We start from the raw sequence: 26123 nt of genomic DNA on the forward strand, positions 1-26123 counted from the left end.
GTGTTTTCTCCGACACATTGGTGCCGCTGGCTTCCGGATTAAGCGAGCAGTCTGTCAAGAAGCAGTGCGGCTTGGCAGGGTCATGTTTCGGAGGATGCATGGCTCTTGACCTTCGCCTCTCCCGAGTCCGTAGAATATCGGAGAATATCCTCTCCTCACTTGCAGAGCCACTGGGGATGCTAAGCACCCTTTTAGCCACTCTTGCCAGGCTGGGCAGAGATGCAGTTTATATATATTATATATATATTATGTAGGTAGGCCTAAAATAACCCAATCAAGGGCCTCCCGGGTGGCGCAGTGGTCTAGGGCACTGCATCGCAGCGCTAGCTGTGCCACCAGAGACTCTGGGTTTGCGCCCATGCTCTGTCGCATCGTCCGGGTTAGGGAGGGTTTGGCCGTTAGGGATATCCTTGTCTCATCGCACCAGCGACTCCTGTGGTGGGCCGGGGGCAGTGCGCGCTAACCAAGGTCGCCAGGTGCACAGTGTTTCCTCCGACACATTGGTGCGGCTGGCTTCCGGGTTGGATGCGCACCGTGTTAAGAAGCAGTGCGGCTTGGTTGGGTTGTGTTTCGGAGGACGCATGGCTTTCGACCTTCGTCTCTCCCGAGCCCGTACGGGAGTTGTAGCGATGAGACAAGATAGTAACTACTAACAATTGGATACCACGAAATTGGGGAGAAAAAGGGGGTAAAATTCACAAAAATAAATAAATAAATAACCCAATCAATACGGAAAGCTCCTTGAACGTGGGAATATGCCAGGCCTATTGGGTCAATATCAATTATGGCCTATTGTATAGACAATTGAACAAAATTAATTAAGAGATCTGATTTTTTGTTTCTAAATACTTTGCTACAATGACGCACTTATCTACCCACCCCGTTCCTTTCTTTTATCATGTGCATGTAGTAAAGTACACCATGCTTTCAGGTGTCATTTCAGAATCCACATCACCGCACTCCCTCTCTTGCTCTTGGTCCTCATCTTTTTAAGTCACCTTGATTTAGCACCTGTGTGTTTTATCAGTTTTTTATAAAAAACTATTTTGCGAACTACATGACAGTAGCTAAAGCAAGGGGCAATAGCAGCACACAAGTAGACTACAAATGCATGCTGGGCCAGGCATGCCCTGAGCTCATGAACTGAGCGATTTGGAGTAGGCGAGAAGGCCGACGCTCCAGCCTTTGGGAATCTCGCTCCAGTCAAATTGGTCAAGCTCCGCTCCGCTCACATATTCTGATGGGGTGAAGTCAGAGTTGGGTCATCCCAAGCACACCATTTAGCAAAAACCCTGTGTCCGTGGTCAAAACAATCATATTGGATTGTATCTTGGGCTGCGTTTAGATAGGCAGCCCAATTCAGAATGTTCTTTCACTGTGAAAAGATCTGATGTGATTGGTCAAAAGACCAATTTAGTGGAAAAAAGATCAGGGCTGCGTTCAGTACGTTTTTACCTTCTGGAACGTTCAATTGAACGTGAACTGTGCTGTACTGAACGACCAGTTGAAAAACGGGGAGAGGTGGGTTGTGGCCACTGCCCTTTAAATACGTCACTCATTGCTTCAAGCCACACCCACCAAATGGGAGCAAACGTACCTCAGTCTGTTCAAGAACGTTTTGGGGAAACGTGTTCAGTACAAGGTAGCAAACGTTCAAGCAACTGAACACACCTCTGAATTGGGCTGCCTGTCTAAATGCAGCCTAAGAAATCCAAACACATTCTTGAGTGTCTCCAGCCTCATTGCTTTTGGTCCTGAACCTATTATTTACAAGGAGAGCCTAGGGGGACATAACCTAGTTTTATTCAAGTGTCTGTTGCGCAACGTGTGTGGGGGGGCAACAAGATAGAGACCAGGATTAATAGAGTATAACAGGATTCCTCTCTACATCGATCCACCAGCACAACAGCATCATCACAGAGAGTGCAGTCCCCAGGTAGGAATGAAGTTGTCTCCCCCTATCAAGAGAGACTGTAAGTGTCGCACCTGTAGATATCATACAGTTCTCCGCACATGGTGGATGATGTGTGTGTGTGTGTAAGGTGGATGATGTGTGTGTGTAAGGTGGATGATGTGTGTGTGTAAGGTGGATGATGTGTGTGAGTAAGGTGGATGATGTGTGTGAGTAAGGTGGATGATGTGTGTGAGTAAGGTGGATGATGTGTGTGAGTAAGGTGGATGATGTGTGTGAGTAAGGTGGATGATGTGTGTGAGTAAGGTGGATGATGTGTGTGAGTAAGGTGGATGATGTGTGTGTGTGTGTAAGGTGGATGATGTGTGTGTGTGTGTGTAAGGTGGATGATGTGTGTGTGTGTGTGTAAGGTGGATGATGTGTGTGTGTGTGTGTAAGGTGGATGATGTGTGTGTGTGTGTGTGTAAGGTGGATGATGTGTGTGTGTGTGTAAGGTGGATGATGTGTGTGTGTGTGTAAGGTGGATGATGTGTGTGTGTGTGTAAGGTGGATGATGTGTGTGAGTAAGGTGGATGATGTGTGTGAGTAAGGTGGATGATGTGTGTGAGTAAGGTGGATGATGTGTGTGTAAGGTAGATGATTGTGTGTGTGTAAGGTGGATGATTGTGTGTGTGAGTAAGGTGGATGATGTGTGTGTGTAAGGTGGATGATGTGTGTGTGTGTAAGGTGGATGATGTGTGTGTGTAAGGTGGATGATGTGTGTGAGTAAGGTGGATGATGTGTGTGAGTAAGGTGGATGATGTGTGTGTGTAAGGTGGATGATGTGTGTGTGTAAGGTGGATGATGTGTGTGTGTAAGGTGGATGATGTGTGTGTGTAAGGTGGATGATGTGTGTGTGTAAGGTGGATGATGTGTGTGTGTGTAAGGTGGATGATGTGTGTGTGTAAGGTGGATGATGTGTGTGTGTAAGGTGGATGATGTGTGTGTGTGTGTGTAAGGTGGATGATGTGTGTGTGTGTGTAAGGTGGATGATGTGTGTGTGTGTAAGGTGGATGATGTGTGTGTGTAAGGTGGATGATGTGTGTGTAAGCCCTTTGAGGAAAACAGAGCAGAGGGAGCAGGAGACCAGGCAGGAACAGGGTTAGGCTGGTGGGAGAGATTGGAGTGGAACAAAAACAACCCCATCCTCTCTCCCTTGGGCTTGTTTACCCTTGTTTACCCTTGCAGCATGATTGCAATTTTCCCTCCCTACTTCCCTTCCTTTCTCCTTCCTTCCTTTCCCATCAGAAAGTGATGCAGGAAGACAAAAACATCAGAGATCAGAGATGCCTGCAATAGGTCCAATGTTTGAAGAAGGTCTCATTCAATATCTACCACCAACTCTGTGTGTTCAGGGACTCTGTCCCGCTCCTCTTATCTCTTTATCGTCTCGTAGTGTAGTGGTGATCAGGCAGTCTGCTCATGAAACCAGCCAGCTGAAAATCTCTAGGATAAGTGGAGTGTAGGACTGCAGTGCTCTGTACACCTCCCTCCCTATCTTGTCCTAGCCCTTTAATTCTCACCTCATTTCTCACCTCATGTTTTCCGTCTCTTTTAGAATATACTGGAAAATGTATCTGCCTCTGTATTCATTTGTCTCATCATCCATGAAATGTTTTAATGTTCTCATCCATTTTCCAGTTCTGGAATAAACTCTACAAGTGTTGCTTGTTTTCTAAAACCCCAACAAGGAAGCTGTTGTGGGTCGGTTAACACTTTCACTGCCACCAACATGGTGTCACACAGTAGCTGAGTAGTACTACAGCATCTGTGTGCCCTCATTAACCATTCTAGACCCTCGCAGACTAGTTGCTATGGCTACGACAACACATGAAATTTGGTCCATCTTTCAACCAAATGTGTGATTTCTAAAGTAGCGCAGAAGGTGTCGGGCATAGGCGCAATTTACTGATTGGTCCAATTTCCTGATTTAAAGCACACATTGTGATTTTGATGAATCAATTGATTGCCCTCAGCAGCTGGACTCTAATCACTGTTCAGGAATTGTGTCATAGGACATCACCACTGGTATGTTGTCAATACAGCAGTAGGTTATAGTCTGGCCTGTAGACACTAATCTGATTACCCCAGAGCAGCTCAGGTTAGTAAACAGATTATACATTTTATCTCTGAAGTCTTTATTCCACTGACACACAAGGTTTAGCACAGTACTTTGTTTGGCTGACGTGTGTTTTTGATTGTGTATTATACATAGGGTATTTTGGAATGTAGCTTTGCAGCATAGTGGTGATTCATCATGGCCATGCCAAACTATGCAGTAGATTGGTGCGTCGGCTCCATTTTAGAGCGAGCAATTAAGACCTCGTACTACCACCTCTTACACACACAAATGTTCATTTATCAGTTTCACGTCACAGTTTCAATGTCAGGAAATTGTGACCCTAAATACCTAATGATATCTTATTATGAAACATGCTCATGTGTCATGTGAGGTTCATGCATGTTTTGTCTGTTTCGATGCATGTCCTTATGTAGCACCGTAAATGCTCTGTGCATTCTAAACCAAAGCCACCATGACTGATGCTGACATTGATTCAGATCAACTTTATTATCCCACCAGGGGGAAATTCATTTGTTCATGTGCTTAAGAAGACGGTACATTAAACATAACACAGAAACTACACAAAATAATTAATTCAAGTGCTATAGCCACACATTTAAAGTGAAAGTGCAATATATTGTATACTCAGAGGACCAACATACAATTTATTGTACAGCCTAATGGCTGTTGGAATAAAAGAGTCCCCATATCTGTCTGTTTTCCCTTTCCCCTTGTCCGGCTGCTGCTGTGACTGTATTTTGAGTGAAGGATATGAGTACTGTCCTGTAAAATGCTTTCACGTTTTAGGAGGATGAGTTTTGTGTTCAGGTTGGTGGCTGATTCTTGATCTATACCAATTATCCTTCCCGCCGTCTTAATTAAGCGCTGAAGCTTGACTTGGTCTCGCACTCGCATGTTTCCGAACACGCATATCAAACCAAAGGACAGCACACTCTGCAGGACAGATTTATAGAACATTTGTAAGATATGGCGGTCAACATTAAAATGGTTCAGTTTGCGTAAAAAAAACATTGTCATGATGTAGTCAATCTCCTTGAGGAGAGGCCGGTTCTGTCAGAGTGCCATGATGTAGTTTCACCTCCAGTGGATTATACAGACGCTTCTAGACCACCGACTGCCATTTCTCTGAATTCATGGTTCAAATGATTTCACATTGAATATGATGTCCTGAAATTAATTTGAAGAGCAGTCGACTCAGTCGACAAATTACATAACATCTATGCACTTACAGTGAAAGCGCAAAACAATATAGCAAGCAGTCTGAGTTATAGCTAACTGGCCAAAGATCATAACCAGTTTGCTGATTGTGATATTTATGTTTGATTACTTACCTTTGCATTTTATAGCTTAAATTAACCATTGAATTTCCAGACCCTCGCCAGACACTTCATCCCCCCTGTCTCCCTTTCTCTGCAGGACTGTCACTGAACTGTTCTCCATCACCATCAGGGAGCCAGATTGCAGCATGAGAACACATCACGGCTGAGAGGTCACCAACATGGAGACGGACAGCTACACCCCGACCCCGGTCCCTAGCGACTGGGCTGGGATGGTGGTGAGTGTCGGGGCCCTGGAGGTGGTCTCAGTGGGGAGTGTCTCCTCCAGCACAGCCTGGTACATGCCCTACTCCCTGGGCTTCCAGGTGTCCCTGACTGCCTTCCTTATGCTGGAGCTGGTGCTGGGCTTCAGCAGCAACATAACGGTGCTGGTGCTCTACTGCTCTCAGTCCAACCTGGTCGACTCGGTCAGCAACATGGTCACGGTCAACCTGCATGTGCTGGATGTGGTGTTGTGTGTGCTGTGTCTGCCTCTGACCCTGGTGGTGGTGCTGCTACCCCCAGGGCCAAACCTGGCCCTGCTCTGCTGCTTCCACGAGGCCTGTGTCACCTTTGCCTCCATCTCTACTGCCATTAACGTGCTGGTCATCAGTGTGGACCGCTACGACATATCCGTCCGACCCGCCAACCGGTTGCTCACCCCGCGGAGGGCAGGGCTGTTGCTGACTGCTGTCTGGGCCACGTCTCTGGCCGTCTTCTTCATCCCTTTCCTGGAGGTGGAGTTTCTCACCGGAGGGTCGGAGAATGGGAAGCACATCCCCACCTCATCCTCCTCCGCCGCCACCACCTTGGCGCCAGTGTGGCGTAACCGGACGCTGCTGTGTGTGGGCGGCCAGGGCTACCACACAGGCTTGGCCATGTACTACCACCTCCTGCTGCAGGTGCCCATCTTCTTTACCACGGTGGCAGTCATGCTGTTCACATACTCACGGATCCTGCGGGCCTTAAACATTCGCATCGGCTCCCATATTAAGAACAGCCAGCGCTTCAGGCGCCCACCCTGTAGGGGGCGCCGTAAGAGACAGAAGCAGAAGGCAGGGCTGGGAGTGATAGAGGGAGGAGAGCAGTGTACAGACACAAGCAAGCAGCTCTCTCACCCTCCCTGCACCCCCCCCATCTCCACAGCCACCTTCCCCCCAGCCCTGTCCTCAGCCCCTCTTGTCAGCTTAGAGGGCCCTGCCACTGCTGCCCCGGTCCCACTGTCCAGGCGTCTGTGTCGGCCATCATCGCACTGCGGCGGGCCGTGAGGCGTCACCGGGACCGGCGGGAGCGCCAGCGGCGCGTCTTCAGGATGTCCCTCCTCATCATCTCAACCTTCCTGGGCTGCTGGGCTCCTCTGTCTATGGCCAATGTGCTGATCCTGGGCCTGGGCCCCAGCGACACCCTGGTCAGCATGCGCCTGTGGTTCCTGGCCCTGGCCTACGGCACCACCGTCTCCCACCCACTGCTCTATGCCTTCACGAGGCAGAAGCTGCGGCGTGCCCTCAGGGCCAAGGTAAAGAAGCGGGTGGTGTCCCTGCTGCAGTTGGACCCCTCGCCAGGAGGGACAGTCATACACAACTCCTGGGTGAAGCCAAGGAAGGGATGTCAGTTACGGCTGGAGGGCAGCGACGCCACTGACCGTTGCCTGGCAGAGCCCCTGTGAGAACAGCACAGACTGAGTGTGTATAACACTAACAGCCAGACAACGGGTGTATTCACCTGCTCGTTATACAGGTCTGTGTGAAGGTAATTGACTCTTCACTAAGCCCCGCCCTCTTAGTTATTGTTCCTGCCTCGGTCAAGATTTTCCCAGGAAGCCAAATTCCTCATTCAAACCACTGGAGAAAACCCTTCACGATGATCTCAAACTGTGTTTTTTTATACACAATTAAATGAAACAGACTACCCCTTGCTGATTAGGAGACTCTCGGGTACGTTGTGGTGGACTCATCACAATGGCTTTACAGAAACCTGATCAAATTAAGCTGTTAGTGTGGCTAGCCACTGCCATGACTCAGCATGCAGTCAGCTACCACTTTTGGACAGTAGTGTACCCAATTGTTGTACATGAGTAAAAGTAAAGATACCTTCATAGAAAATTACTAAAGTCAAAGTCACCCAGTAAAATACTACTTGAGTAGAAGTCTAAAAGTATGTGGTCTTAAATATACTTAAGTATCAAAAGTAAAAGTATAAATCATTTCATATTCCTTTCTATTAAGTAAACAAGGCGGCACAATTGTCTTGTTTTTATTTATTTACGGATAACCAGGGGCACACTCCAACACTCAGACATAATTTACAAACTAAGCATTTGTCTTTAGTGAGTCCACCAGATCAGAGGCAATATGGGATGTTCTCTTGATAAGTGTGTGAATTGGACCATTTTCCTGTCCTGATAAGCATTTGAAATGTAATGAGTACTTTTGGGTGTCAGGGAAATTGTATGCAGTAAAAAGTACATTATTTTCTTTAGGAATGTAATAAAGTAAAAGTTGTCAAACTATAAATAGTAAAGTACAGATACCCCCCCAAAAACAACTTAAGTAGTATTTTAAAGTATTTTTACTTAAGGACTTTACACCAATTTTGGAGCTAACTAGTGCTCCCGATCGTATCCTGATGTCGACAGCAGATGAGAGTTGTACTCATAATAGGCCTATAGATAACTTAGCTAGTTGACATGCATTTGGAGAAAACAAGTTATATTAACTGGCTAGCTAGCTAGTGTTAGCAACGTGTTTTAATGGTGGCGATGAGAGCTAGTAAACAATACAGCAAAAGTATAATTTTTGGATTCGAAAAATACTCCAACAGGCTCTGCATTTCAGGACTCACAGTAGCAAGTACCCCTAGTGCACTGTTAAATTATTTAGCCATTTAAACAATTAATTTTGTGATCAAATCTATCTGTTTTTTCCACTGCCCTCATTAACTTCCATGCGTTTGAAACGAAAGCTTGTCCGTGGATGTTGGACACAAGCTTGGTTAGAGACCAATGGTGCACTCATGACAAGTCAAACTCGAAACCCCCAAGTTAAAATGAACTTCAGTTATTTGTGTAGAGCTTCCAATTGGTTGATTCTGATTAGGGTTGCAAAGTGAGGGTATATTACTGGAAACTAAGTTTACCAGTAAACTACCAGAATTTTGATATCTTTCAAGTATTTTATGTAATCTATCACAAGAGATCTAGTGGCCCTTTTGGGTACTTTAGATTTGTAAAGGTGTCTATAATTTATGTCTGGTCCTCTGTGTGGCCTTATCACATGAGGACCATGAAATAAGATGATTAAATAAAAAAATTACTGACACAGCTGTTAAACATTATCCTTAATATAAACCATCAACTTAGTGAATACCATTGGTGTTTTAATATGAGCGTTTCAGTATGAAATGTACACTTATTTAGCTATGAAAGTATGTATTTTTTTCCAATGTTTTTGGATCAAATTGGTGGCAGATGTGAAAAAGGTAAAGAAGTAGTTGGAAGAGTTTCAGAGTTAATTGAAAATAATGCCATTGTTGATTAGATGGTTTTTTTCATTAATTAGGCTATTTTGTCTTGACATTTCTTTATATATTAAATGTATTCATATATAGTATTCCTTTTTTATATCTGTGTCCATATTGTCCATGAGTTTCTAGTAGATAGACCATCTACTAGAAACTCATGAATAATATGGACACAAATATGAAAAAGGAATACTATATATATCAATAAAAAAAAATTCAAGTATACATTACCAAAGTTACAATAGATTGCCATAGATTTTCTGTTAATTACTGAAGATTCCAGTAACTTTGGTAATCTACAAGTAGCTTTGCAACCCTAATTCTGATACTTTCCAAGTGGGAAACTCGGTTCTCATCTTTCTATAATAAGTTTCCATGTCGTAAATGTCACTTTCCGAGTTCCAAGTAGTCTTAAATGCACCACAAGGCCCATAGGTTCCGGTCTATTCCCAGAGAACTTTATTTGTATTTATTAACTACTGTACATGTAGACTGCTTAGTTATTGCAGTTTAATTGAAGTCTGGCCAAGACAATTCCCATGGACAGCCCCATAGAGAAGTCAAATTTGAAAATTCCTTTAGTCATCAACTTTGTTAAAAAAAAACATCCATTGAATTATTATTATTATTGTCACTGAGGCCGATTTATTTTTCTATCACTCACAGGTGAAGATATTAACATTTTGCATTCATGCTCTGACATCATGAACCAGCTGGCCAGGGGGAAGAGCCTGATGGTTTGTTTACCTGATACCGCCAAAGATTTTTTATAACTGACCCAAGATAGACCACAACCTGTCGTTTACAATGAGAACAAATTAATCGTAGTGGGCAGAACAAGCAAGGAGTTGGGCAGTTCCTATTGGCGCGTTCTAGCAAACCTTTGCATATTTCCGTCAGGGAACGCCTACTCTGAAGTGCGCATGTGCAATAACTCAATTCGTCTTTACGTTCTTCCAAACAATGCGATGTCTTACAACTTTGGCAAAGGGTAAAGTCTACAACACTTCGTCCGCTCTGTTCATAACAGATTTTAGTTTTGGGAACTGTATTGAGATCAAATGTTTAATCGATGAGAACATTTCAGCCAAAATCATTCTCGTTCCCTCTTCTCCCACTGCCGGCCACTGGGCTTCCAGTGTCACGATTTGGTATTGTCGGCCAAAATCCATCTCGTTCCATCTTCTCTCACTGCCGGCCACTGGGCTTCCAATATCACGATTTGGTAGTGAGTGGAAACGCTAAGCGGATGCTTCACATTTATACATTCGGTGAAGTATCCATCTGTGACACTGCTGTTTGTCCACTTAGTGCGCAGGCATAGTCATTCTGCTAAATGCCGATGTAGAAAGATCGCAACAGCCACAAAACGGCGATTGCAAAGGTGAGTAGATTATATTGAAAACCACGGTCGTCCAATTTGGACGCTGTTTCCACTCCATATATACCAGAAATACTTTAAGAAATGAGATGGGAATCTCAATGGCCAATGAATGGAGGATCGTAAAAGGCACCGCTTAGCAGACTTTTGATCAGTTGAGTTCACGTTGTCATGCAGCTGCATGCCGTTGCTAAACTAATCGCCACGCCATCCCTTCTAAAAGTAATGTTATGAGTCGAGAAACCTGCCCATTTTCCTGGAAAGTACCAAATGTCACGATTTCAAAGCTATATGGTTATTATCTCCCATCTTGGAAAATATGTATAAATGTTGTGTTTTATTAGCTAGCACCCAATTGACTCCCATTCACTCCTTGTCCGACTCCCAACATCGCCCAGAATGCACCGCGCGGCCCCTTGACAACGTACGGGCAATGTACACAATAGGTGTTAATACGAATCGAATGGATTTTCCCATCTCATTTCTTAAAGTATTTCTGAGGTATACCTCAACGTTAGACAGTTGCTATCCAACGGAGCACTGCAATTGGTTGCCAAAAAATCTGAGGCGGGGCTTAGTGAATTGTCAATTATACACTGTAGCATCCACCTCGGGGACATACTACAATATAACCACCAGCAAATCAGTGCTGGATTTCAGAAACACCTCTTGCAGCACTATAGTCCAACCATGTTGTTGCATCTCTGTGTCCTCAGCCACCTTACTCTGCCTCTAATACTAATACATTATTTGTTAGAACAAACAAAGCATAAAAGACAAGATAATGACAGGTCAAACATTGGTCATCTTTAATATACTTAAGTGTCTGTTTACAAATGGAAACATATACGGTATATCATTGAGTACACTCCCTAGATGCTTATGTAACTTCTGTACAGTATGAGTCTATTTAGCCAGCAGAGGATCAGAATGCCACCAACTCAAGCATTTGAAGGCAGCTTCCAACACACAAACATTGACACTCATAGATACACAAATACAGATCCTTTGGATCTGCTAAAAGTTACCGATGCCTTAATTCTATTAAGAATGATCAATTGATTCTGAATGAGAATATTAGTACATGTGTATATCCTTCCTGATATAATATAAGACTTAACTACACTCTTAGAAAAAAGGTTTCAAAAGGGTTCTTCGGTTGTCACTATAGGATAACCCTTTTGGGTTCCAGGAATAACTTTTTTTGGTTCCAAGTATAACTATTTTGGGTTCCATGTAGAACCCTCTGAGTAAAATAGTTTTCAAAGGGTTCTCCTATGGGGACAGCCGAAGAAGCCGTTTAGGTTCTTGATAGCACCTTTTTTCCCCTAAGGTTGTATGTACATATTGTGAACACTATCAACTATTCATATGTAAATAGAGAGGGGGGGGGGGTTAAAGAACTTACTGCTGTATGTAATAGACAGTGTTGCGTTGGATAGTTTGTAGTAAACAGATGTTTTAATATTGACAAACTTCCATAAAGCTCATAAATGTGTCCACTCTTTGGCACTGAATTTGTAATCATGTATTGATATTTATTTATTGCGGTGTGCTGTAAATTAAATAGACATTGTCATTACTTATTCAATGTGATTTCCACCTTGTCTATTGATCCCCAAATCATTTGGTCATGTAACATTTGGTCATGTAAGTGATCTTGTCAGCCCCTGTGTCAAACCAATTCAACACCTTTGCAGGTACAATGGTCCCTAGAGCTGGTGTAACTGAACAGGAAAGTGTTTTCCCCATAATTGTCCTGTATGAAACAAAGGTAGGTTTTTGCACTTCTGGTATATTTACTTTTTTTGTTTGTTTACAAAAAATAAAAATAATACATGAAAATATAGGACTGAAAGAAGCTATACGTGTTGATCAGGTAAAACAAAACTGAACAACACTTGGCTTGTGTTTGATTTCTGCACAACACTGTTCTGTGGTGTAGGACCTTCATCCTCCTGTGGGACTCTTAGATATATTGTCATAAAACCTGAGACAAATCTGATGTGTTTATGGTAGGCCTACTGAATGCTCACACCTGGTTTATATACGCATGTATTCATTGTATAAATTCTAATTGTGTTTTCTTGTATCTGAATATATAGAGAGAAGACACTGACAATATCAATAAATTTGACTATTGTATTGGGGCTTTTGTTTGCAGTCAGTCACCTTTTTATCTGGCTTCTCTACTCCCGTGTTCTTGTCATCTATAGGTTTTTCAATAGGAAGCACATTTCATCCCTGAATAAAGATGGGTACCACACATTGCTATATGAATAAATACACTTTATGGCTCTACAAGTGACTCACGGCATTATACCTAAAGCGGACATTCCCATTGGCTGCCTGGTGTTGCTTTAACAGAAATTCCATGCGGCCTTGTTTACAAGTTCAAACACCGGAAAGTGAGATATAAACTACACCATGATAGAAATCCTCATTATTTTGTTTTAATGATTTTTCAATTTGAGCGTAAAAATGTCTATAGCCTATACTTTCTCGTTCTAAACTTCTAATGTGGCTGTGGCTTCGTGACAATGACCGCGAGAGCATCTGCCCACCAATTTGAAGGCTCTGATGCAGTTCCAACTCTGGCACCGCCAAAACATCCGCTATGTGGGTGTCTGCTATCACCGGTTAACACTTGATCTGATTGAATGTAGGCCTTAGACTACATGGTTTAATATTGCTTGGAGTTTAAGACGGGGGAGCTACAGTGTTTAATGGAAGTATTTCCTTCATTATAAAAATGGGCTAAGGGAAGGCCTGCTGTGAGGCCTTAAGCTGGAGGCAGATGAACATACACAGCCACCTACACTCACTTACACAAACGGACATATACTGTAGGCACACTCACATGCAGAATGTAATCATGCACCCATGTATATCTTTGAAATAGACTTACAATAATGCTTTTGGGTCTTTTTGTACTCTAGGCTCTCTGAGACTGCCTTTTCCCATACTATAATAAAAGACAAAGCTGACATGCATTATTCATATAAGGGGAGTGTGTGTGTGTACAAATGATGGGTTCTCTGTTGCTATGAGCAATAGGCCGATCTACAGTTTGAGTACAGGCTGAAGTGTGGTGTGGGAGATGGGGAAAAAATACCTCTTCAGCATGTCAAAGGAAGTTGTGTGTGTGGGCTGAAGCTGTTGCAGGGCATGCAAAGCACAGGAGCAACAGTTCAACAACCAACAACAGAGTGAGCTGCAGGCACTACCCAGCAAGCAAAATTACATTAGATGTCTTTTCCAGACGTTGAATTCAGGTGCATTTTAGGTGCTGAATGAAAGGTGAAAAGATGCCTTCTCCTGACGTCAATAAAATACGTCTTATATGGATGTTGAAAATGTCTTATTCGGAAGATGAAAATACCTATTTTACGGACGTTGAAATCAAGCTAATTTCCAGTTCTGAATGTAAGTAGAAAAGATGTAATTTACAGGCAACTTTTTTGGTCATTGATTCTATACCCAAATTTGAACTGCACATACATTCTCAGTAAAGTAATATCACAATAATACTTTTTCAATCCTATTAATACAGGAGCCAACAGAATATGTTGTATTACTCCCATCTGTCACATGCAGTTATCTTAGCGTTTTCAAAAGCTTTAAACTGGCAGCAATCATGTTCAAAGTAGTCCAACCTACAGTACAAACCAACAGAACAGTTAACATTCTCAGTAACGTTTTTTTTCTTTCTATGACTGTGATATGTTGTTGTTTATCTACCTTAGTTGAATGCACTGACTTTAAGTCGGTTTGACTAAAATGTAAATGTATATTATTTTGCAAAGCATGCTGGGTATTATGCTAGTGAGCTCCGCCCCCCAAACAAGTACACATTTGGTTGGTCCGGACCAGACCAAATCTGAATCAATCATAGACTTCTAGCACAGGAGGTTGGTGGCACCTTAATTGGGGAGGATGGGCTCGTGGTAATGGCTGGAGCGGAATATTTGGAATGGTAGCAAATACATCAAACACATGGTTCCCATTATTATGCCATCCTCCCCTCAGCCCAGAAGTCAGTGGAGGCTGCTACGTTTCATAAGTTTGAACATCACAGTACCAGTGTTGCCAACTTAGTGACTTTGTCGCTATATTTAGCGAGTATTCAGACCCCTCTAGCGACACATTTTCAAAAAATCGACTAGCGACAAATCTAGCGACTTTTTCTGGTGTTATTGGAGACTTTTGGAGACTGACGTGAAAGCACATATCGTTCTTACTCTTCTCAACGAGCAGCGGGTGCTGCTGTGGGCCCCACCTCGTCCCAAAGCACTCACAGGCGGCCCAGTCCTTGAGCTGCAGTCCCTCCCAGCTGCAGTCAGAGCAGGAGATATTCACCCCTCCGCGTCCAGACCGCAAATTAATCACGCATGCGGGAAGCCGCCGCTGGCTGATTCAGTTCGGGATGTAAATGTAAAATGTTCTTTGCCTAAAATAAATCACTGCATTTAAATTGCACAGAAATGATTAATGGTGTTCTAGCACCATACTTTCTGAAAAAGTTGGTCGCAGATGTGGGTGACCAGTGTTTCAGCCTCCTCCTCGATGAGTCCACGGATGTAAGTGTTTCTAAGTACCTGGGGGTTGTGATAAGGTACTTTAGTGACACCAAGCAGACAATTGTATCAAAATTTCTGGGGCTTGTTGAGTTGGACGGAGGAGATGCCAAATCTATAGCCCGTGTTGTTGTGGCTTTCCTCAAGACGTGTTGTCTTAAAAAAGAGAAACTCCTAGGGATAGGGACTGGCAATGCCTCTGTTATGACGGGGATTAACAATGGGGTCCATAAAGTGCTGAAGGAGGAGTATGGCCTCAAATATCTGGTTTTTATTCGCTGTATGTGCCACTCTCTGCAGCTTGCTCATTTGTAGTTCTAAACATATTTAGGGTGTTTTTTGCTCACTTTTTGTCTCTCCCACAACGTTAGTCCTCTCTCCTACAGCGTCCATCACAATTACATGCACATGGCCAATTATGCAAATTAGGTGATGCCGTCATTTAGCGACTTCTAGCGACTTTTAGGACAGCCAATAGCTACTGTCCTTACTGAGGAGTTGGCAACACTGCACAGTACGGCACAGTTTAGTACAGTATGGTATGGTACAGGACAGTAGTTAATTCAGTAGAGTGTAGTACATGCGAGTACAGTACGATATGGTATGGTACAGGACAGTTTTTTTCAGTAAAGTACAGTATAGTTTAATTCAGTAGAGTACATTAGAGTAAATAAGGTACAATACAGTACTGCTGTATACTCTACTGTGCTTTATTCTACTGTTCTGAACTAGGATGATACTGTGATGTACTGTACTCTGCTGTGTTGTTCAAACTGAATTAATCATAGAAGCTGTTTGGACCAATTCAAGGTGAGTCTGAACCAGACCAAAGCGGAATCAATTATACATCTAAAAGATGTGCCGTTGGTAAATGCTTAGTGGGTAATGCCTGTCATAAACATCTAGTAATATCCAGATTGTATTTCATAGCCTTTTGGTCAATAGTATTTTGTTTAGACAGTATTTTAATACAATTATACAAAACGTTTGAGTAGCTATGTAATGGGGTGCAGTAGTTTAGTTATGCTTTGCGTTACAATCTTTAGCGTTATATCGACCCCTGCAGGTATATCTGTCAAACTACATGCAAAAAATACCCTAGCCCATAATGCCTTGGAGATGTTCAAATTGTCTCTTGTTTTCTGAAACCTTACGTCAGCCGAAATAGCTCAGTTGGGAGAGCGTTAGACTGAAGATCTAAATGTCCCTGGTTCGATCCCGGGTTTCGGCAGAGATGAGACTGTAAAGTTCTTTTACAATTTCACAAAGAAAATGGACACGTTGTACTGTTTAAAAATACATAGTAAGCTAGCTAACAACGACATTTCAAACGCCACGCAAGCCGAAATAGCTCAGTTGGGAGAGCGTTAGACTGAAGATCTAAAGGTCCCTGGTTCGATCCCGGGTTTCGGCAGAGCTGTAAAGTCCTTTTACAATTTAACAAATAAAAGGACACGTTATATTGTTTGAAAATACATAGCAAGCTAGGTAAAAACGACTATTTGGATTCAGCTATACATCGGTTTGATTAGTAGCCAATTACTTGTTCTTCCTCCAAGTAATGTACATTTCTGATTACTTATTTGATTAATAATGCCTGATAACCTAGCTAGTCGTACTCTTCTGAAACATCGAATCCTCCCCTGACAACGGTGAGTCAAGCAAATGTCTGGTTGCGACAACCAATCATATCGCCGTATGCCACCAAGAAGTAACCAAGAATTGCACTCCACGACCAATCCGAGACACCAGTGCAACCAATAGGTAACCAATATTGACCAATACGGATAGAGCTATGGCGGGATCTTTAAACGCAGAAAGAGTGCCATGGAAAATATATTTCCTCTCAGGTAATTCTGTTAGCGTGTTATCTTTCTTTTCTGAAGTAATGTTAGCTATGAGCTATGGCGGGACCTTTAAACGCTGGAAGAGGACAATGGAAAAATCTATTTCCTCAGTTAATTTTCGCGGGTCATCTTTCTTTTCTGAAGTAACGTTAGTTACATTTTTTTGTTGTCTGCTGTTTTCATTCATCATCATCGATCGGAATATCTAGCAGGTAAAGTGTAGGCTACAGTAACATGCTGACCACACCGCGCACATACGGTTTGGTCAGCATGTAATATGTTAGCACAGTTAACAAGATTTACAGTGTAGTTATAGTAACGCTATCTAACGCGTTAGTAAACTGGCGTTTTGACACTGACACAGTTTATCGAAGTAACGTAGCGAGCTTAACGTCCGATGACTCTGACCATTAAAATAGTTTGTTAAACCCACTATTTCCATACTAATGTGGAGTTATTTTCTTATTACCATAGATGGCTATCTAAACAAAGTGGGATTTTTTTATAGCTTGTGAAGTTGTGTTTTGTCACTCAACTCCGCAAACCTCTTCTTTACTCTTTTAATTAATTTAGCTAATTAGTAGACATAGCTATAGGGCAAACACTGTCTTGATATCAAATAGGCTAGTCATCATGTTAATTATGAATTAAAAGCCATGAGCGATATCCTATGCACTTGCTTATACTGGTGTGTCTGTCTGTGGTGCTTTAGCAAGTAACTAGAGATGACAACGTAGGTAGCTAGAGTTTATACACTTCATTTTATTGTTCCATCTATTAATCCAGTCGGCTCACTGTGATTAAAATGTAAATAATTTATGCTTATTAAAGACAAACTTTCCCCTTTATTTTCACAGCGGACATGGAGCCCAGCTTCAGAAAACTGCCAAATGGAAGCCTTGTCTTAACGGTAAGGATTCCAGGATTTATGGGACAAAAACTACTAAATGAGCATGGAGCAGGGCTGTGTCTCCAGACAAAGTGGTGGTTTCAACCAGGAGGGCCATACTGCTCAGAGGTGGCAACCCAGCAAGCAGGGCACATTTGCTGGGTCAGCATGAGATTTGGGCTTTATAAGGAGCAGACCTTCAAGTGGGTGGTTGAAAATGTGCTGGGCTAGGTATTTGGTGGCATCAATGCAGAAACAATCTGCCTCTCAGCCAGCAAGAAGTGATTTCAAAAACCATGCTGCTAATAAGATGGCTTTCAAGGAATACTTGGAGCTCTTCCCTGAGGGCTGGGAGGCTATCAGGATTAAGTCTGCCATTTACCACCACCCAGCCATGCAAAGACCAGATGACCACTGGTTCCCAGAGGTCCTCAACATCCTCACTCGGGTCATTGCTGGTTAGAAAACTTTGACCCTCCCAGAATCTCAACAGGACAATAAGGAAGCTTATGTCTCCTCGGAAGGTTCAGCCTAGTAAGCTCTATGTTATGTTAATATAAATTATATCATAATGATGATGCTTTAGTTTATGGAGATAATAGATAAGTAAAACAAAGGATCATCTTTTGATGGTGTTTAATCAATTGATTAATTTATTTTATAGTTCTACTTTTCAGCCCTTCCATCCTCTGAGCCTGATGATGGTGAGCTCCTTATGGCAGCAGAGCAGCTTGAGTCACAGGAGTCAGACGTGCCACGACCAATGGTGTAACGAGTATCAAGTTTATTACATATAGTACTCACTGCTCAGCCTCTGAGTCTTATTCTATGTGTGGCGTATTTATAGTGATGACTTACATTTCAAATGATGTACTAGGCCTACACAGTATGTCTCATGTGATATGATAACCTGTTATTTGGGGAATGTATTATCCTTACATTATTTCTCGTGTGGGGATGTTGTCTTTTCTTTTCATGGAGAGACGCATGGCAACACATTTTGCCAGATGTGGACCGTAAGTGGGTGTCCAAGGCATTGTTCAGGTGGTCGGGAAATGGGATTCCAGAAATGGACTTTGCCAGCGTTGACAAAATGTGGTGGGACCCTCCACCGCCCGTTCTCTGCTGCGGTGGATGCCCAGGAAGCTCTGGCAGGTGAAGCTATGCCCAAATTCTGACTGTGAGAGGGGGGAGCTGACCACTTCAGGACTCCACCAGAAGATCAGGCAGGTTGTGGATGGATCCTACTATGTGGCAGCAGAATACCTTTAATGTCCCATGTGCAGTAGGAAGGTCGTCAGTGGTTCCTTACATTGTTCCACGCAAATACACTGGTATTTAATAATCTAATGCTGTTTAAATTTAAATATAAAAGCTGCAACACATTTCTCTTTGTAAAATGTTGTTATAGAATTATTCCATACTCAGTCCGGTGTATTCTCATATAAAAAAAAAAAAAACATTTTTTAGGGAGGCTGATGGATTTGGAGTACCTCTTCGATCAGACTGGTTTGGTGCTGCAGGATTGCAAGGCTGCCATTGAGAAACTGGAGACAGGTGATCCTTTTTATTTATTTTTTATTTATTTCACCTTTATTTAACCAGGTAGGCCAGTTGAGAACAAGTTCTCATTTACAACTGCGACCTGGCCAAGATAAAGCAAAGCAGTGTGACACAAACAACAACACAGAGTTACACATGGAATAAACAAACATACAGTCAATAACACAATATAAAAAGTCTATATACAGTGTGTGCAAATGGAGTAAGGAGGTAAGGCAATAAATAGGCCATAGTAGCGAAGTAATTACAATTTAAAAAATTAACACTGGAGTGATAGATGTGCAAGTAGAGATACTGGTGTGCAAAAAGGTCAATTAAAAACAATATGGGATGAGGTAGGTAGATTGGATGGGCTAATTACAGATGGGCTGTGTACAGCTGCAGCGATCCTGATGTCCAAGGGGAGTATGATGAGGGCTTTGTCGAGCTTGTGGAACAGTTCCAGTGCTGGAGACAGCCCTGCCTCTTGTTGGCACCTTTCGTCCTACTCCCACCCCCTCTACCAGCATCTAGTCCACAGCTGCATCAGTCAGTCCCCAGTCCTATGTTCCTGTACGGGCTAACATTACTCCTTAGTCCATGGACCAAAAAATGTTGTTTTTAAAGTGTGAATTGGCTCTGACAGTCAAAACAGCCAAATACTCAATCTAAACGTGAATTGATTCTCAACACAGTTGCAGCCAACTTTATTTTTAAATTGACAACATGTTTGTGGCGTCCATCTTCCGTTTTACATATATGTGTTAGGAGATGCAGATAGCTTTTTAGCACAGGTAGTTGACTCAGAAAACACACGCTGTAACATGGAGATATGGCCGTGTGGTAAGGTAACACTAATCCTATAAAGCTATGTATAATTTTACCCTTTTGTTTAGAGCGTCGGGGCTCTAAGAAAAACTCCCCCGCACAGAAGACTCCTTCGTCCAATGATTCTTATGTGTAATCTAATGAAACTGAGTCATGATCAACGGCTATCTCAGGAGAAGCAAATGGTTGGAATTCAAACTAAATATACAGTGAGCTCCAAAAGTATTGGGATAGTGAAATGTTTTGGCTCTGTACTCCAGCAATTTGGATTTGAAATGATACAAAGTGCAGACTGTCAGCTTTAATTTGATGTCGAGGGCACAGACAGAGGCTCATATAGGTGTTAGGAGACACCTGTGCCCGGGGGTCGGGGGCGCGTACGGAGGCCCAGCTGGTGGTGGAGTAGCACATACAGGAGCGGAGGACTGATGCGGGTAGAAGTGTGGACTGGATGGTGGGGTGGGACCTCCAGGTACTCCTTGAAAGTCATCTGATTGGCAGCATGTTTTTTTAAACTTTTTTTGCATCACTCTTAATTGATGCCACCAAATACCCAGCACACCACAGAGCATTTTTAACTACCCACTTGAAGGTCTGGTTCATGTAAAGGCTGAACTGCATCTTGTGTTGACCCAACAAGTGTGCCTTGTTGCTGGGTTGTCACCTCGGAGCAGTACAGCCTTCCTGGCCCAATTATTATCCGGAGATGTAGCCCTGGTGCACTCTTTTAGAACTGTCTCCTGAAATGGCAAGCATCCTTACTATCAAATATATTTTTATTCGTCGTATAAACAGGATACAGCGGGGTGTAAACTGTAATGAAATGCTTACTTGCAAGCTACCTTTCAACATAGCCCTTATGTAACTTTCTCACTCATTATTCACAATTCATCAGGACTATCCCTAATCCTGGTAGCATCCAGATTAATGTAGAAGTGTTTCGAAACATATTCTATTCTTATTTACAATAAGTGACTCCAAAATGACAATACTATAACGACACAGAGCGAGACCCAGATGCAGACACAGGAGGCAGATGATTAGAGTCTCTGATTTATTTATTGAAATACAAGGGGCAGGCAATAGGCAGGTCGAGGACAGGCAGAAGTTCATTAACTTCTTATGGCTGCAATCCCGGTAACGGGATTGATATGACAACAGCCAGTGAAAGTGCAGGGCGCCAAATTCAAACAACAGAAATCTCATAATTAAAATTCCTCAAACATACATGTGTCTAATACCATTTTAAAGGTAATCTTGTTGTTAATCCCACCAAAGTGTCCGATTTCAAATAGGCTTTTCAGCGAAAGCACCACAAACGATTATGTTAGGTCACCACCAACTCACAGAAAAATTCAGCCATTTTTCCAGCCAAAGAGAGGAGTCACAAAAAGCACAAATAGAGATAAAATGAATCACTAACCTTTGATGATCTTCATCAGATGACACTCATAGGACTTCATGTTACACAATACATATATGTCTTGTTCGATTAAGTTCATATTTATATAAAATAAATCTGAGTTTACATTGGCGTGTTACGTTCACTTGTTCCAAAAACATCCAGTGATTTTGCATAGCCACATCGTTTCAACAGAAATACTCATCATAAATGTAGATGATAATACAAGTTATACACATGGAATTATAGATATACCTCTCCTTAATGCAACCGCTGTGTCAGATTTCAAAAAGACTTTACGGAAAAAGCAAACCATGCAATAATCTGAGACGGCGCTCAGAACAATAGTCAAATTAGCCGCCATGTTGGAGTCAACAGAAACCAGAAATTACATGATAAATATTCCCTTACCTTTGATGATCTTCATCAGAATGCACTCCCAGGAATCCCAGGTCCACAATAAATGCTTGATTTGTTCGATAATGTCTGTTATTTATGTCCAATTAGCTACTTTTGTTAGCGCGTTTGGTAAACAATTCCAAAGTCACGAAGCGCGTTCCCTAAAAGCTGACAAAATGTCCAAAACTCATGCCGAAGTATTGAATCAATCTTTAGAATGTTGTTAACATAAATCTTGAATAACGTTCAAACCGGAGAATATCATTGACTTCAGATGAGCGATGGAACAGAGCTCCCTCTCATGTGAACGTTCATGGTCAAAGAATGGTCAGGTTATGGCAGACCTGACTAATTCCCCTCTCATTCGGCCCCCCTTCACAGTAGAGGCATCAGACAAAGTTCTACAGACTGTTGACATTTAGTGGAATATTTCTGTATTTCACTTTCAATACATTTGCAAACATTTCTAAAAACATGTTTTCACTTTGACGTTATGGTTTATTGTGTATAGATGGGCGAGATAAAAAATATATACATTTAGTCAATTTTGAATTCAGGCTGTAACGAGACGTATGTGGCAGGGACTCCAGACAATCATGGATTATAAGGGGAAAAGCATCCACGTTGTGGACACGGACATCTTGCCTGCCTGCCTTCCAGGATAAGCTAAACACCTTCACCCACTTTGAGGGAAACACCGTGCCGCCGATGCAGGCCGCTCCATGGACTGTGAGCTCTCGTTCTCCGTGGCCGGCGTGAAGATTGTTAAACCTTGCAAGGATGCGGCCCCTGATCGCCGGCTTCAGGAGACAGCAGAGGGAGCATGCCCTCAACCACATCGACAGGGCCTCAGTGGAGAAGGTGAAAAGCTTCAAGTTCTTCAGTGTACACATCACTAACAATCTGAAATGGTCCACCCACACAGACACTGTGGTGAAGAAGGCGCAATAGTGCCTCTTCAATCTCAGGAGGCTGAAGAAATTAGTCTTGGCCCTTAAGACCCTGACAAACTTTTACAGATGCACCATTAAAAGCATGCTGTCGGGCTGTATCACCGCCTGGTACGGCAACTGCACTGTCCGCAACCGCAGGGCTCTCCAGAGGGTGGTGTGGTCTGCCCAACGCATCACCAGGGGCACATTACCTGCCCTCCAGGACATCTACAGCACCCGGTGTCACAGGAAGGCGAAGAAGATCATCAAAGACCTTAGCCATCCGAGCCATCCAGAAGGCTAGGTCACTACAGGGGCATCAAAGCTGGGACCAAGAGATTGAACAACAGCTTCTATCTCAAGGCCATCAGACTGTTAAATAGTCATTACTATCCGCCCCACGCCCATTACCCTGCCCTGAACTTTAGTCACTGTCACTACTACTCGGTTACTCTACCATGCACCTTTAGGGCAGCAGCCTCTATGTAAACTCAGCAAAAAAGAAGCGCCCCTTTTTCAGGACCCTGTCTTTTCAAAGATAATTCATAAAAATCATAACTTCACAGATCTTCATTGTAAAGGGTTTAAACACTGTTTCCCTTGCTTGTTCAGTGAACCATAAACAATGAATTAACATGCACCTGTGGAACGGTCGTTAAGACACTAACAGCTTACGTCTGGGACCTGTTGGATCGGCGGGTGAGGGCCAGGGCCATTCCCCTCAAATGTCTGGGAACAGGTGCCTTGGTGGAAGAGTGGGGTAACATCTCACAGCAAGAACTGGCAAATCTGGTGCAGTCCATGAGGAGGAGATGCACTGCGGTACTTAATGCAGCTGGTGGCCACACCAGATACTGACTGTTACTTTTGATTTTGACCTCCCCTTTGTTCAGGGACACATTATTCCATTTCTGTTAGTCACATGTCTGTGGAACTTTTTCAGTTTGTCTCAGTTGTTGAATCTTGTTATGTTCATACAAATATTTACATATGTTAAGTTTGCTGAAAATAAATGCAGTTGACAGTGAGAGGACGTTTCTTTTTTTGCTGAGTTTGTGTCCATTACAATCTAGAATTGGAATGCATGATTTGGAAAACAATAATGAAGGCAATGCAGGCGTCAGCTATAAAATGTGCCAGGGGAAAAAGTTTGTGCAGGCCTGTTCTGACTAGAGATTTGCAATGTCTTCATACTTGATCTGGGGAAACACCGGGGAAGTTCTTGGGATCTCATTGAACAGAGAAGTTTGTCCAACTCAGCAAAGCCTCAAACATAAGTTGTCCGCAACAGTGAAATGGGTTACTCCTTATGTGTATTAATGAGAAGGTATAACACACCTCAATTCAAACTGTTGGAAAATAAAACTTGTTAGAAAATAATTTGAAATTGACAAGTTGAAACACAGCCTATAGATAATTAGCAGGCAGCGCGTGTTAACTGCCTTGTTGCGTAACAAACATATTTTGGAACAGTGAGGGCATTCTGACATCCCATGCATAAAACAACTCACGCTGGGGCGACCGTTAGAGATATTTGGAACTCGCACGTGAAAAGGTTAACATCATGCTGTGCGTGACTGCTGTGTTTCCATCATCCCTATGCAGTGGTGTAGTGGTGCCTGGAGAAGTGGGTATACTATGTTGTCAAAAAGTTCCCAAACAGCCCGCCCAGCGAAGGAAAGGCTCCCTGTGTAAAAAAATACTAGATTTCCTGTAGATTTTTAAGATTTTCACTCTCAAAATCACACTTTTTTTTAAATAGAAAAATATGTGATGCTTTCAGATTACAACAATGCTTAAACCACATCAATCTGATTGGGTGGGACTGTCAGGGCCTGGCTCCCCAGTGGGTGGGCCTCTGTACACTCAGGTCCATCCATGTCTACGCCCCTGATGCAAACAGGGCATGATGACAATTGCGCATCACAGATAGCCTACTAACCAACATTTCACAAATCACCTATTAAACAACACTTCGGACTAAAGCTTTTCAATTCTTAGGTTGCATGCCCATTGTTGCCTTAGTTAGCATTTACTGGTAGATACAGTTGAAGTCGGAAGTTTACATACACTTAGGTTGGAGTCATTAAAACTTGTTTTTCAACCACTCCACACATTTCTTGTTAACAAACTAGTTTTGGCAAGTCGGTTAGGACATCTACTTTGTGCATGACACAAGTCATTTTTCCAACAATTGTTTACAGACAGATTATTTCACTTATAATTCACTGTATCGGGGCCTCCCGGGTGGCGCAGTGGTCTAGGGCACTGCATCGCAGCGCTAGCTGCGCCAACAGAGTCTCTGGGTTTGCGCCCAGGCTCTGTCGCAGCCGGCCGCGACCGGGAGGTCCGTGGGGCGACGCACAATTGGCCTAGCGTCGTCCGGGTTAGGGAGGGTTTGGCCGGTAGGGATATCCTTGTCTCGTCGCGCTCCAGCGACTCCTGTGGCGGGCCGGGCGCAGTGCGCGCTAACCGAGGGGGCCAGGTGCACGGTGTTTCCTCCGACACATTGGTGCGGCTGGCTTCCGGGTTGGAGGCGCGCTGTGTTAAGAAACAGTGCGGCTTGGTTGGGTTGTGCTTCGGAGGACGCATGGCTTTCGACCTTCGTCTCTCCCGAGCCCGTACGGGAGTTGTAGCGATGAGACAAGATAGTAATTACTAGCGATTGGATACCACGAGAAAAGGGGGTACATTTATTTTTTATTTTTTAAAATATATATATATATATAAAATAATTCACTGTATCACAATTCCAGTGGGTCAGAAGTTTACATACACTAAGTTGACTGTCCCTTTAAACAGCTTGGAAAATGCCTGAAGGTACCACGTTCATCTGTACAAACAATAGCACGCAAGTATAAACACCATGGGACCACGCAGCCGGCATACCGCTCAGGAAGGAGACGCGTTCTGTCTCCTAGAGATGAACATACTTTGGTGCTAAAAGTGCATATCAATCCCAGAACAACAGCAAAGGACCTTGTGAAGATGCTGGAGGAAACAGGTACAAAAGTATCTATATCCACAGTAAAACGAGTCCTATATTGACATAACCTGAAGGCCGCTCAGCAAGGAAGAAGCCACTGCTCCAAAACCGCCATAAAAAAGCCAGACTACGGTTTGCAACTGCACATGGGGACAAATATCGTACTTTTTGGAGAAATGTCCTCTTGTCTGATGAAACAAAAATAGAACTGTTTGGCCATAATGACCATTGTTATATTTGGAGGAAAAAGAGGGAGGTTTGCAAGCTGAAGAACACCATCACGGGGGTGGCAGCATCATGTTGTGGTGGTGCTTTGCTGCAGGAGGGTCTGGTGCACTTCACAAAATAGATGGCATCATGAGAAGGAAAATTAAGTGGATATATTGAAGCAACATCTCAAGACATCATAGGAAGTTAAATCTTGGTCGCATATGGGTCCAAGCATACTTTCAAAGTTGTGGCAAAATGGCT

At 43.0% G+C, this 26123-nt stretch overlaps 1 protein-coding gene and 2 non-coding genes across 3 annotated transcripts; all 3 read left to right on the top strand.

Annotated features, from left to right (window-relative positions):
- Positions 1-5532: 5532 nt before the first annotated feature.
- LOC120065607 (G-protein coupled receptor 22-like) lies at positions 5533-7016 on the top strand. Its single transcript, XM_039016665.1, has 2 exons — positions 5533-6455; positions 6542-7016. Exons 1-2 carry the CDS (start codon positions 5533-5535, stop codon positions 7014-7016), a joined length of 1398 nt encoding a protein of 465 aa, XP_038872593.1.
- An 8969-nt stretch (positions 7017-15985) lies between these two features.
- trnaf-gaa lies at positions 15986-16058 on the top strand. Its single transcript has one exon. It is a non-coding gene; the product is annotated as a tRNA-Phe (tRNA).
- Positions 16059-16168: 110 nt separating this feature from the next.
- trnaf-gaa lies at positions 16169-16241 on the top strand. The gene has a single exon. It is a non-coding gene; the product is annotated as a tRNA-Phe (tRNA).
- The last annotated feature ends 9882 nt before the right edge of the window (positions 16242-26123 follow it).

Source organism: Salvelinus namaycush, chromosome 20, assembly GCF_016432855.1.
Source record: "Salvelinus namaycush isolate Seneca chromosome 20, SaNama_1.0, whole genome shotgun sequence".
Taxonomy (NCBI): Eukaryota; Metazoa; Chordata; class Actinopteri; order Salmoniformes; family Salmonidae; genus Salvelinus; species Salvelinus namaycush.

What these genes read in the sequence shown, in the direction of transcription:
- LOC120065607 (XM_039016665.1), top strand. Translation starts at nt 5,533, where the DNA reads ATGGAGACGGACAGCTACACCCCGACCCCGGTCCCTAGCGACTGGGCT. An exon ending in CAGTGTACAGACACAAGCAA is followed by an intron (nt 6,456 to 6,541) that starts GCAGCTCTCTCA and finishes TTGTCAGCTTAG; the next exon opens with AGGGCCCTGCCACTGCTGCC.